At 47.5% G+C, this 13,339-nt stretch overlaps 1 protein-coding gene across 48 annotated transcripts in view; it reads left to right on the forward strand.

Annotated features, from left to right (window-relative positions):
• Positions 1-1,171: 1,171 nt before the first annotated feature.
• Positions 1,172-13,339, forward strand: part of CAMK2G (calcium/calmodulin dependent protein kinase II gamma) — a 120,577-nt gene continuing 108,409 nt past the window's right edge. For 26 of the 48 annotated variants that reach the window (XM_085554293.1, XM_085554294.1, XM_085554301.1 and 23 more), the window contains exon 1: positions 1,172-1,408. In XM_085554293.1, the coding sequence (XP_085410419.1) occupies positions 1,182-1,408 (227 nt within the window). In that variant the 5' untranslated portion in view covers positions 1,172-1,181. Of the gene's footprint in view, positions 1,409-12,798; positions 13,154-13,339 lie in introns of those variants that run through there. The other 22 variants (XM_032445264.2, XM_015866532.3, XM_015866540.2 and 19 more) reach the window with 2 other exon arrangements.

Here is a 13,339-nt window from a genome sequence, read left to right on the forward strand (position 1 = left end):
AGTTAACACTAGCTACTTTTACTGTAGGATCTTATAAGAAAGGGCATAGGCCTTTGTTGATACTTCTCCAAATAAATTGTTAATCTGTCTTCTTTGGCTGGGTAGATCACGTCTGAGATCCATCCTCTCCCTTCCAGCTCCCCAAGGAGCTGGCAAAGTTTAGTAGAGAAGCTTGCATGGCCCAGTGTGAGCTAAATCTGCTTCAAAGCAGAGCTTATTAGTGCAGCTCACCCATTTCCTCCAAATATCACAGTTATCTTCACGTTCTGAAAAGCAATTAAAGCACATAATACATCACAGCTGTAGCAAACATTTCTCTTGGCTGTGGCAAACTGCCTTGGGGATTCTAAACAGCAGACAGCAGCCCCTCCTTCTGTTTGCAATGAGGATATGCACACTTCAGTTCAACACAGAAAGTAATTTTCTCACTTTTTTCTTTTATTTTATTTGTCCTTTGCAAGCCACCTTGGGGAGCCACAACATTTGGAGCGTGGAAGTTAGAAAAGTGAAGGCACCTGAGCAACCTGGGGTTTCTACTCTAGTAGAATCAGATGTTAATAATGGATTGCACAGAATGATTCACACCCTACATAGTATTCGTTTCTCACTGGCTACAGGTTTGTCAGGTTAATCCCACACACTGATATTTATTGCCTAAATGAATACACCCGCAGCACAATCAGAACCAGTCTGCAGGAGACGTTAGCTGGCATAACTTCACGGACTGTTAACATCTTCATTCTTTATGAAGCAGGTGTCAGTCACAGCTCTGTATATGATTTATAGGAGAGATAAATGCTTTCAACATCTTCCAGTAGACAGAATCAAGAAGTATCTGAGGCTGCGGCAAAGCCAACGACAATGTCTGACAGTTGCAAACCTGTGTTTACAGATCTGAATTGCCCAATGGCATTGCTCTTGTTTTACCACTAACAACTCTTGCAAAGTGTAAACTCTTGTTTTAGTTCACAAACAGCTCTTTCATGTGAAAAAAGCTGATCAAGAATGATGAGCTCTGTGTTACGTCTGAGCTGGACGCTGTCACAGACGTGTCTCACATTGTACATCATCTGTTTGCTCTTTGATCGATCCCTCTTTCTCAGTTGAATTTGCAATAAAGAGTCTCGCAGGAGACTCCCAGATGTGTTGGGATGCTTTGCCACTTGCTGGGCACCGTGTTCATGGTGCTGCGGGACGCTGCTGTGTGGTGCCGGTACCTCAATGCAGGGCAGCCCGCAGCCACGAGCGGGTGTCCGCCCCGGCGCCATTTGCAGAGCGCGGCGGGGGCTCCCCCTGGCGGCCGCTGCTGCCCGGCCCCGCAGCTCCGCGCTCATCATCTCTGCCGTTCAGTCCCTGCCAGCGCTGCCGTTCCGCCCCTCGCAAACCAAGGCCTGCTGTCCGGTACCAGGTGGGTTTCGCTCCGGGTTCTTCCAGATGTGCGGTGTTTGGGTGCCGTTGGACTTGCCGGGCTCTGCGCCGCTCTGTACCACAGAGCTCACACAGCCGGCATCCCCCTGGACTCCCCTTTACTCTTCCCACAGCACCGCTTGTGCTGTCACTGTGGGTGTCTGGAAGCACTGAGGTCTGCTTATGGCAAAGTGGCTCTTGGGAGCAGTATTTAAAATGTTAAGCCTGTTAGGAATTGGCAAAGGGAGTTGCATTAGTGTAGGCTTGTGTGTTCCGCAGAATGAAAGGTTGGAAAAGGTTTTAAAGGTCTTCTCGGGTTTCAGAGGAAAAGAATGTGTCTGTAACTATAAGCCAAGTGAGAAGGTTGTGCAGAAAACTGCTGTGTAGGCAGCAGCCAGGTGTGTATCCTGTGTTTCTGAGGGGCTGCTCTGTACAGGCCCTGCTGAGCACAGGGGAACAGTCCGGAGCCCTGCTGCGATGCTGCCATCAGCCAGCTGCTCAGCAAGGCCCAGCTCAGCTCTGCCCTGTCCACACCACTGTTGCATCCCGAGGCTCAGCCTGGTGGGCTGCCTGCTGAGATCTAGGGTCCCTGGTAGCCTGGTACCCATGTAGAGAGTGTAAAGCTGTCTGGGTTTCTGAATTCTGTGCGAAAACACTAGGGGTAGCTTCATAATGGAAAGTATATGCTTATGGCATTTATCACCATTCCCTTCTTTCTTTTTTTTCGAGTCCACTTGCAATTTTGTATCCAAGTGTCACATCGCCTTTCTCTCCTTTCCAGTCTCAGGAGTCCCAGCTCACTAAGCCTTCTCTTCTCCTTACCTTTGACTATCCTTGCTGCCCTTCTTGCTTGTAAACACTGATGGTCAGCTCAGACTCCCTCCCTTTATATGTGAAGATGGGATTATTTTCCTGTTGAGCATTGCTTGATCCACAATAACAGTGCAGGCAGATGAGTCTGATGGAACAAAGGAACCGTGAGAGTGGCAGCGTGTGGGATGCTGCCATGAGGGGGCAGTGTGCGCTTGTGCAATTGGGATGTCAAGCTTTATTTCTCAAGCGCAGACCATGAGCTTGTTTCACGGATTCTTCTTATACAGGAGCTGTCTGCCGTATCTCTTCTGGTTCCTTGCACCTCCTGTACATATTAACAGTGGAGCCATTACTTGAGGCAATTGTGTCAATGCTTCTCTCACCACCTCTTCTTTGGTGTCTTTTTTGACTTCTTTGGAGTCTTTTTTTTCTCTCTCTTTTTCTTTTCTTTCTTTTTTTTTTTTTTTTTTTCCTCTCCATATATAGGCATGTTTATTTTCCCCTTATTACCTCACCCTAATAGAGAGCTATTTGAAGACACCCTAGAGAGAAAATCTTAGTGGAGGTTGAGCTGTCAGCAAAGGTTGTCTCTGCAAACTTTTACAGCAGTGATCTCAAGTTGCTGTTATTCATCGGGACATGAATTCTTGTAGCCTATGCACATAAGTAGCCCATCTCTAAAGAGTCTGTTGACCTAAGAGAAGGTACAATAAGAGATCAGTAGAGAAGGCAGGGATGTCTGCTTCAAGCTCCGCTTCCAAGGTTAGATCTTAACAAGGGCAAGTGAGCACAAAGAGGGTTTTTACAAGCAGAGGGGATAAATACGGAATTTTTAGTGTCAGGAGTAGAACACATACACAGCTGAGGCTATTGGAAAGGAACGCAGTTTTTCAATGTGGGTAATTTATAACCCCTTAAAGTGGAGGCGTGTGCTTAGCTAATTAAACCCCGCAGTTACATATACTAAAATAGTCGCTGCGGTTGCGGTTTGAATCCTCTGGCAGCTGGGCTCTGTACACCTGGGGCTCATTTATGTGCGCAGGTAGCCGGCCTGAGCCCGAGCCGCACGTGAGGTCACTTGTGCAGCGCTCGCCCACAGGCGCTGCCTTTGAAGCCGTTCTGCTGCGAGGGCTGCTGCTGCCGCTAGGTGACTCTCGGCAACGCGCTCTTGAGCGCTGCTGAACATCTCAGGTGCTCGGCTGGTGATCAAAGCGCTGTCAGTGCAGTACGTGCCTTAGCGGCGGCGCTGCTTTGTACCGAGGCTTTTTGAATGATTTTTTTCTTTTTTCCTTGACACAAGGAACAGAGCCGAAGCAATGTGGTTTGGGCCATCTTACATGATTTCATGTGCTGTGATCTGGTGGTCCATTTCCACTGCTTTCTGTAGGAATTGAGGGCTGATTTTCTAGATGGTAAATTGCATCGCCAATGAATTGCTGTTCTTCTTCTCCCATAGTGGCCTCTTATTTTGCACTGGTGGTTAGAGGGCAGCTCTTGTACCCACTGACACCTTCCACTCCAACGTCACCAGTTTTAGTGGTACATAGATTGTATATATTCTAAGGCTATTTCTTAAATTATTGCTGTTGCAAAACTTCCTGTACAGACTAGAGATCTTCACAAACTAAGTACTCAGCAGTGAGTGCTTTTCCTCCTTCTTGCTTGTGCTAGACTTGCATTAGTGTGCTGGGTCCCAACAAGATCCTTCCCAAATACATGTGCTTCCAATAGTGTTCAACACCTCGTGTGAGTCCTGAAGGCTGCTTGTCCTCCATTCCTGCCCCGAAACAGTTCTGGAAGCAACTTATGGGGATAGGCTGGATGGAGCACAAGTCCATTATGTGCAGGATGTTGTTGGCTGTCAGCCTGTGCTGGTGTTTAAAGAAGCTATGCTGAAAACTCAAATTCTGCATGTTGTTGCTGAGCCCTATGCTTTTACTGATGTAATCGTTTGTCCAAAGCCAGAGAAACCATGTGGTTAAATGTTGAGTAGTGCTAGACTCCTGGAAACAAGAAGCCATGGGGAGTAAGGATCCTTTTCACTTCACATCTCACTTGCCATTGTACCAGCTATAAACTTTGTAGCCAACAGAGCTTTGGCTGGGAGGAAGGTGTTAGAAACAGGGAAGGCCAGATCCTCATCTCTGGCAGTCAGGGAACTTCTGGCAAGGTCTGCCCTGCTAGCAGATAAACAAAGAAACGGGTATGGATAACTTTGGTGTGCAAAGTGTGCATGGTGTCTATAAGAAGGCTGTATTTCTAAATCAGTCCTGTCTCCAAACTTTGTCAGTGTTTCATATACAGAAGGTACAGGTGTTACTAGCGGTGCAGCAGGTCGGTGTTATCAGACAGTCATGTGTGCCCACAAAGCATCCCCTCTTCATGTGAGCATATAATATTGCTTTGCCACTCCTCTCACCCACCCATTAGCCTACCCTTGCTATAGGGAGCTCACTCTGTGTCAGTTCCTCCCCACAGTCTCTGAATCCTTACCCTTTACACACTCTGATTTTTATTTTATTTTATTTTTTATTTTATTTTATTTTATTTTATTTTATTTTGTCTTAGTGTGTATATATATGTATATATATATACATATATATATATATGTATATATATATAAAGATGACTTTCATCTGTGCTTGCACAGTTCCCACTATCTCTTTGCTTGGGGTGGCAGCAATGGGACTGTAATACATACACATACCCAGACCACGTGCCATCCAGCTGCATGTACACATGCACACGTCAAGCACGAGTCACATTCTCCACATCTGCAAGGCTAGAAAGGCAGTTCTGCCTCACATTCACACGCACTTCTGTGACTTGTAAGTACTCAAGAAACAAACAGCCATGAGCTAGAATCTCATTCTGCTGCCGTGATAGATTGTATGTTGTTTGTATACTTGTATGCTTGTATGTTTGGAACGTAATATAAGGACGTTAAACTTGGAAGTAAGACCCTCCTCTGCAGTATAAAAATTACTTTTTTTTTTTTGTTTTGAGAACTTTTTAATGTGCAAATATTTGTGTTTCAGCAAAGTCAGGTGTATTTGCTGTCTGCCCTTCAAAAGCAGGAAGTCCGTGTCACTGCAGCCTAACAGTGGTGGATTCTTAATGGGGATCCCAACCCAAACTGACAGATTGTGGATGTAATTTTTTTTACCTGTCAAGAACCATCTTTTTTCTTTTGCATGTTACTTTTATTAACAAGATACAAAGAGTGAAGTACACTCGGAAGGAGAAGCAGTAAAATTTGTAGCCACTGCACTTAAGTGTCCTACCAGCATAACAAAGGTTTAGTGAGCGTTTAATTGTAAATGGCACTCTGTAGGGAAGGTGTAGTTTGGGGGAGAAGTCTGGGGAGAGCTGCACATTTAATTCATAACGGTGCCACTATGTTGGCTTCACCCCGAGTCAGCATCGGTGGGGAAGTGCCTGTGTCAGTCTGTGCTGGAGGAGCAAGTTGGGTTCTGCCATCCCAGCTGCTGCACACCCGTGGGGTCATGATGTGCTGTCCTTCTCTGCCTCATTTCTGTCACTGTGAGATGGGATTTACTTCACTTATTCCTACAGGTTTTGTGGCTGTTAATGGAGAGGGCGTAAATCATCACTGTTACTCTGCCTGGGAGATCGGGCCACTCTTTCTCACTACATGCTTTCTCATGCACAGGGAGATCTGAATCCTGGAGTGAATGGAGAGTCCAGCTACAGGGTGGAGGCTTTGCTGTGGTTCCCAAATACTGTTTTCTGCATCTGTTGGCTTGGGCTGTGTTTGTAAACACCATAGGCCCTCTCTTTTGGATTGTTCTTTGGAGCCAGATTTTCTTTTGATGTTAAACAGGATGTGTGTGTTAATTAATTTACGTTACTCAGGGTAGGAAATTGCTGCCAGTGTTCTTTGAAGAGTCCTGTGAGCCATCTGTGCCCTGAAATAAACATTCAGGCAATTTTGGTTAAAGTGTTTATTTTTCTGAACTGTGCATAAATGTTAATCTGGCTGTTTTATGGTAGAGAGGCTTTACAGCTCCTTTAAAAATGTCAAGGTCATGTTTAAACAGTTAGTTAGGAAGTTAGTAAGGAAATGAAGCAAGAGGATTCAGAAATAATATTTAAAAAATGACATCTGGTATTTGATGTTAACAGGTGTTACTTGAGAGTTTAGTGCTGGCGAAAGTGATGGTGAAACACTTTGGAGACTGACCACTTTTGCATCTATTCATGTGTCCTTCTACTGCAGACCCTGGTAGTGACAATACACCCTTCCTTCATCCTAAATTAAAAGAACTTCTACCTGGTGGTGGCAGGAAAAGCATGGACTGTAAATCTTGGCTTCCTGAGACTGACAGGAGGGGCCAGTTTGTGCCAATTGCAGAGATGACTGTGATGTGGACGTGTGCCGCTTTGTGTTTCCCAGTGGTCAAAGAGGCTGTGATGATCCACAGCCATTTATATCCAGACCTACATGAGAATTTCATGGAAAAAGTTTCGTATCTCCCCAAAGAGTGTGCCGTAAATATAACTGAGATGTCAAGAGGAAGGAGTTACAAGATTGATAGTATGAGATATATGCAGTTTAACTTTGAGTTTAATTTAATTGGCTAGTAATGGCCCAACGTTATGATGACTTCAGTGGTGAGAGTTAATTTGGAAGTATTCTCAGGGTTCTACTCTCCATTTTAAAAAGCAAAGAAATGAAATTTGTTGTAGCTGGCATTAAATTAAACTCTTTTGAGCAGTAGCAGTAGATGGCAATGATGGGCTGATCCACAGAAACCACACTGCTCATTTCTCATTCCTCTTGGTTATGGGTGACCCACAGCAATGAGGGAGCTGCTGTGCATATTCTTCCCGCTGCTGCAAAAGGCATCTCAGCAGGAATGTCAGTCCATCATCTTTTCAGCAGTATTATTGTTCCCCTGGACAGAGAAAAAAAGAGGGAGACCCCTGCCCCAGAACATAGCATTAGTAGCCACTATTCATACATCTGGTAATCGGTGCCATTCGGTACGGGATGTGGATAATCTCATGCAGTATTTTAAGTTGAAGGAGATATCTGGGATATAGGGAGAATCTGTGTTCATCCTTTACGTAACAGTCACGCAATCCTGTTTAAACAAACAGCACGTATCTTAAAATAGACCCTGGACATTCCATGGTGATGGCCATATTCAAATGAATGTTCAAGATGTTTCCCCAGTATTATATCCCAGCATAGTAACCCTTTAGTGACAGCAGAGCTTTCTAGACAGTATGAAGATGCACTCTGCAAAGGAAATACACATCTGTTCATTTGCTGTCATGTAACAGGACAAACTGCTTCTCCGTTGTCCACTCACCAAGGGAGACAGCAGACATTAAACTTGTTGAATTGAAGGCCATCTGAGGGTGACGTTAACTGTTATTGTTACTGGATAATTATTAGAAGAATTTGTAGAATATGGTCTTGTTTCTGACTAGATGGTGGAAGATCCTGCTCTTCACACGATTAACAGCTGACATTGGCCATTTTAAGATGAGAAGTAGAATACCTCTTGTCTCAGTGGCTTGCAAATATCCCAGGGAAGTAAAGGCAGGAGCCCCCAGGAGTCACCAGCAGAGGTGGGGAAGCAGAGGCAGATGAGTAGCATGCACATGCAGCCTGCTGGAGGGCACCCAGATGCAGAGACCCAGATGCCAGGCCAGGCCACTGCTGCCCCTCCCTTTGCCCGAGCCCCCCAGCACAGAGGCCCGTGGCACTGAAAAGCACAGGACACCATGGTTCTTTGGACATGCTACTGACCCAGCCTCGTAACAGTAGGGAGTTCTCTGTGACATTAAAATAGAGCCAATTTGCAATGATATCAGGTTATATGTTTTATAAGCCACATAATTAACGTGCAACACTCAGTGCCATGGGATATTACTGACTTAAATAGCTTAGTAAGAATCAAAAAGGATTAGGCATTGACATGAAACAGAATGTCATATGCACTGACACAAGCTAGGATCAAAATTACAGGGGCTACCAATCCTTGTGCTTCAGGGCATATTTTGATCATCAGCCTGGGGTCAGGAGGAAAGCCACTAATCAAGCTGTGTGCAGTATGCAGGTGGGTGGTACACATCTCTGCATTGGTTTATTCTGATTCCTTTCCTTTCTTCTCCTCTGTCTTCCTCTCATCCCCTCCTGTTCCCCCTCCCTCACATCTATCATCTGCAATAGGTCACTACTGAAGACAAGACACTAAACTAGATGGATGGCTGAATAGTCTGCGCTAATAGGGTAATTTAATGTTTGTATCTTTCCAGAACTCCAGAATCTGTTTATTTCAAATATAAATTTTATATTAACTCACCCAAAGTTCCTTTTTGCATCCTTCCTTCTATGCATGCTACTTTTTACTTTTGTCAGCTACACCTACAAATCCACTTAGACTCATCTGAGTCGTGATTTTCTAGAAGAACCAAGTGAACATCCATTTAAAGGAAGGAGCAGAACAACTGCGCATTAAAGGAACCTGATTTTTCTGGTAGATACTCAGCAAACACTTGCTTTTTATTTGTTATTGCTTTTTTTAGAGATCTTGTGTTGTATAGCAAACATGAACAATCACCTATGAAAACAAGTTGATTTCTTTCTGTATACATGTCTGTGAGTACATTGCCAGTCATGGTAACACATTTCATGTGTAACACTGCGTACTCTGGAGTCAGAAGCAAAGTAGTTGCTAAGAATTTTAACACGTTACTCCTTTCTGGCCACCAAAATATTCCTCCTTTTAAGATGACACCGTATTTCATCAAATTCAGGAAGCCTCAGTGCTTTGTTTTATAGTTGTTAGCAGTTGTTTAGTTGTTTTGGTAGCACCAGGAGGCCCCATGTAAGGGCAGGGCAGGTTGAATTTTATGTCCTGTAAGTGCCCTGTGTGAGATAAGAGTACCCTGGAACTGCTCACTCTGAACAGACAAGTTGGACAGCAGAGGCACAGAGAGGAAAAATGACTTGATTCCTTGAAGGACCCTCTGCTAATAAGAAGAAAACAGAGCAAGTGTATTTAATGAGTGTATTTACTCATTGCATTTTTTGCTTTTTTTCTTCTTTTACATCTTGCCTCCCAAAACTACTTTCTAACTCCACCCATTCTTCTCAGGTCCTTTATTTTTGGTAACACCCTCTCTTTGTATCTGGCACCAGTCAGCACCGCTCTGCTCAGCACACTAATACATGCTGCCCTTTAGCTCATTTAACCTTGCTGGGAAGGCTGTCGTGCAGCTTCTGCAGTGGTTAAATGCTGTACTTCCCGTTTTCCACTGCAGGTTGAATTCCAGTTAGTTTCTGTGAACTCATTTTGTAGTCTTCACTCCGCTTCCCTGAAGACCAATGCTTTTGTGTTGCTGCCTTCCCACGGACATTCTTCAACATGCCAAAGCTGACCTTAGGCTCCATGAACAGATGGGGCCTGATCCAAAATCCATTAACATCAGAGGAAATGTCCATTTATGCCCATGGGCTTTGCATTAAATCCTTTGTATTTTACTTACTTTCTTTAGTGCCTCTTACTCAGCTCCGGTTATTAAAATCAGATTAATCTCTTACAGATCCCTGACAGTTCAGTGTACTGTATAAGCAAACCAGTGCTACTTCAAAAGATAGAGACCAAAACCGCTGTTCCGCTAATGTGAAATATGAAGCTGGTCCGCTAAAAGCAAGGCACTACTTCCAGATTTCATCCCTGCGTAACTGAGGTCAGAATCTCTCTTGCTATTCATTAGTTGAATCTCCATTACTGCTGCAGAGGCTGTCTCAAGAACATTACTTGCTGTTCAAACATATATTTTCCAGTCTCTGTGAGATAATTCTGCTCAGGCATAATTCAAGATTCACTCGTTTGCAGTTTTATTCTCAGTTTGAATAGACTGCTATGTCAGCCAGAGCATCAATATTTCTTTCTGTTGACATAATACTCTCTCATCCATATTGCCACCCCCCTCCTGCTTCATTTTGTCTACATTCCTTTTGAAAACTCAGCTCCCATAACTTACTCTCCCACTCAGTATTTGGTTTAATCAAGTCTGTCACTCAATTCGTATCCCACTTCTCGCTTCACACAAGTTTCTCAGTTAGCAATCTGTTCTTACAGCTCTTGCTGTGCGTAACACACGGTGAGCTTTTCTTTCCACTCGTGCTTCTCTTCCCTTTCTTATTGCCAGACCTCACTTTTACTCATAACGCTTCAAGATAAGAAACTTCCTCTCCAGTCTTCCTCTTTTTACTATTCATATGTTATGAGACCCCCGCAACTGGGGATTCTTAAATATCATGGGGTACTTTTTCCCCAGAGCAGACTTTGGGTCCAGTTGAGCCATTTTCAACACTTTAAAACCAAAATCCTACCCAGGGAGTCCTCTATGGCAGGAGCTGCCTTTACTTGAGTGTCTGGTAAAGTGCATAGATAATAACTTGGTCAGACTTGAGTGTATGCAGTAAAACACATTTTGAAGCAAGATAAACATCCAGCACTTCCATATTTCTATATTTCTGCATGCTACTCTTGGAGTGGTTTTTCTTTTCTGTTACACATTACACATCCTTTCTGCACTCCTACTGTAACTATCTCATCTGATATTTGTTTAACAAGGTCCCAGTTAAATCCTAAGAATTACAAATCCCCCTGCTCCCATGCATCTCTTTCATCATGAGTAAAACAAGAAAGGTGCAGCCTTTTCTGGGAGCAAACTTCTTCCTCCCTGCCTATGACCTGCACCATCGCGTGTGCTCCGACTGACAGAATCTCACTCACAATTACACATAGCTTTAGGTAAGTCTCTCTTAGTGCTGTATTTCTTTGCGTGCCTCCTGTCTGTTTCCATCTTCATCATCTTACCCCAGTCTGCAAGAGTACAGGCCAAATGCACGAAAGCTTACATTCTCTCCCTCTGGCCATTCACTGTGCTAAAATCTGGTCTCAAACGCCCATCTCCCAACTTTTGCATTGAGGAACAGTCAAGAGTAGAATAGGGTCCTGTGTCAGTGCACCCATACATTTTTTACATGGGAGACTGGATTGTGCATCTCTTGACTACCACACAGCAACCACAGCACAAGCATAAGAGCTGCCTCTCCTGCACAACCAGCAGATAGTGTCATTCTGGACAGTGGAAGCACACTGCAGGATGCCTATCAGCAGTGTTGGCTACTGCCGCACCAAGGATCTCCCACCTGGGCTCTGTATATTCTTCTCTGCTGGTCCCTCCCGTGGGGAGGGGAGTGTGAATCAGGCAGGCAGCTTTCCTCATCTACAGCTCTTCTGCTGGTGTAACGGGTGGGCTGCAGGGGGCTGCCTGAGCAGCTTCAGCTCAGCACTAGCTCTACTCGCTGAGCGGCACCTGTTGGTTGGATCATTTGTTCCTTCTCTGAATTATTCTGCTGGGTCAGCAAGTTTCAGTGCTGGCACGGTGCAAGATGCAGAATGCTGTTGTTTCATAATCGCCTTCTAGAAGTATTGCTTTGTTGTAACATTACTGTTGTATTGTCCTACTTTCTCTCTCTACTTTCTGCATAGGCAGGTTGAATCTTTCCCCGCTGCATCGCTCAGGCACAGACTTTGCAGCACCAGGCTGGCTGCTCTGACCTGGGGCTGGGGAGGATGCTGCCAGCTGCCGTCACCGCTTTCCACGTGATTGAATAACATGACGATTTCCGAGTCCAGTTATAGAGCGCTAATGCGGGGTACTTACACGGTACTTTTCATTTTCAGACCAGTTTAATGCTGCTTCTGGCTTATGGTACGTTCATCTGTCTCTGTTCCCGACAGAGTCTGCGCTGTGGGGCACGCGGGAGGCCGAAGCAGCCTTTCCCTCTGCCTGATCGGCGGCTGCCCTATATAAACGTGCATATTAAGCAGATTTGGCAAGTGTTCAGGCTGAGACGGACTCACTTAAATAAGAGGTGAAAATAAACTTGCTTATAAAGGCGCTGCAGCCGACGCTCACCACTGGCACGTTAGTAGAGACAGAACAGCGCCTGGTTTGTTTGCCTTTGCAGCCGAGGGCTGATGATTTCTGTCCGCCTTCCGCGGCCGCGTCCCATCAGCACAACGCCCGGCACGCACGTGTGAGCGCCGCCGCCGCACCCGCCCCACGCGCAGCGCCCCGACCGCCGCTTTCTCTCGTCTCTCTGGACACCTCGGGCCCGACTTGGCGGCACCGCGCCCCGCCGTTCCGCTTCCCCCTCCCGCCGGGGACGCGGCCGCCCCGCTCGGCGCCTTCCTCCTCGCTATCTGCTCCCCTTCCTCCACCCCGCGGGGAGGCCGCCTCCCGGCCCTCCCCTCCCGTCGCACGCAGGAAGTCGCTCCGGCCGCAGCCCTTCTCGCTCCGGTACAGAGCCCCGCGTGGTGCCGCCGGGACGGGACCGGACCGGACCGGGCTCCTCTTCCGGCCTCGCGGCGCAGCCCGGCGCCGGGGGTACCGCCGCAGTCCGTCCGCCCTCGACGCGGGGCGGCAGCGCCGACTGCAGTGCCCTGCACCCCCCGGGGGGGGCGGCCGCACCCCGCCCGCAGTCCCCGTGCGCCGTCGCCGCTGCGGGGCCCCGGGAGCGCCCCCGGCGGCCACACCCCGCGGCGGGCCGGGGCCGGCGGAGGGGCGGAGGGAGGGGGCCGGCGCGGGGTGTCTCCGAGCCAGTTCTCGCGGTGCTGGCCAGGCTCTGCCTCCTTCCCCTCCCCGGCGAGCGGTGACTGTGCACGGCTGAGCGGGGAGCGCCGAGCCGGGCGCGGGGGGAGCCCGCGCCGCCCCGCCGAGCCCGGAGGGAGGCCGCCCGGCCGCGCGTCCCGGCCCGTCCCGGTCGCCCGCCCCATGCCCCAGCGGCGCTGAACCTCCGCAGCCCGAACATGGCCACCACGGCAACGTGCACCCGCTTCACCGACGAGTACCAGCTCTACGAGGAGCTTGGCAAGTACGGAGCCCGCCGCGCGCCCTGCCGCCCTCCCGCCCGCCGCTGTCGCTGCCGGCGCGGCCCGGAGTCGCTTTTCGGCTCCTCGCGAGGAACAGGAGGAGGGTGATTAGTCGCCGTAATCCTCCTCCTCTCCGAGCCCCGCTCCCCCGGCAGAACCGCCGCGGGTCCCCGCCGCCTGCCTCGGGC

This window comes from Coturnix japonica, chromosome 8, assembly GCF_054131305.1.
Source record: "Coturnix japonica strain WE chromosome 8, WE-NBRP24, whole genome shotgun sequence".
Classification (NCBI taxonomy): Eukaryota; Metazoa; Chordata; class Aves; order Galliformes; family Phasianidae; genus Coturnix; species Coturnix japonica.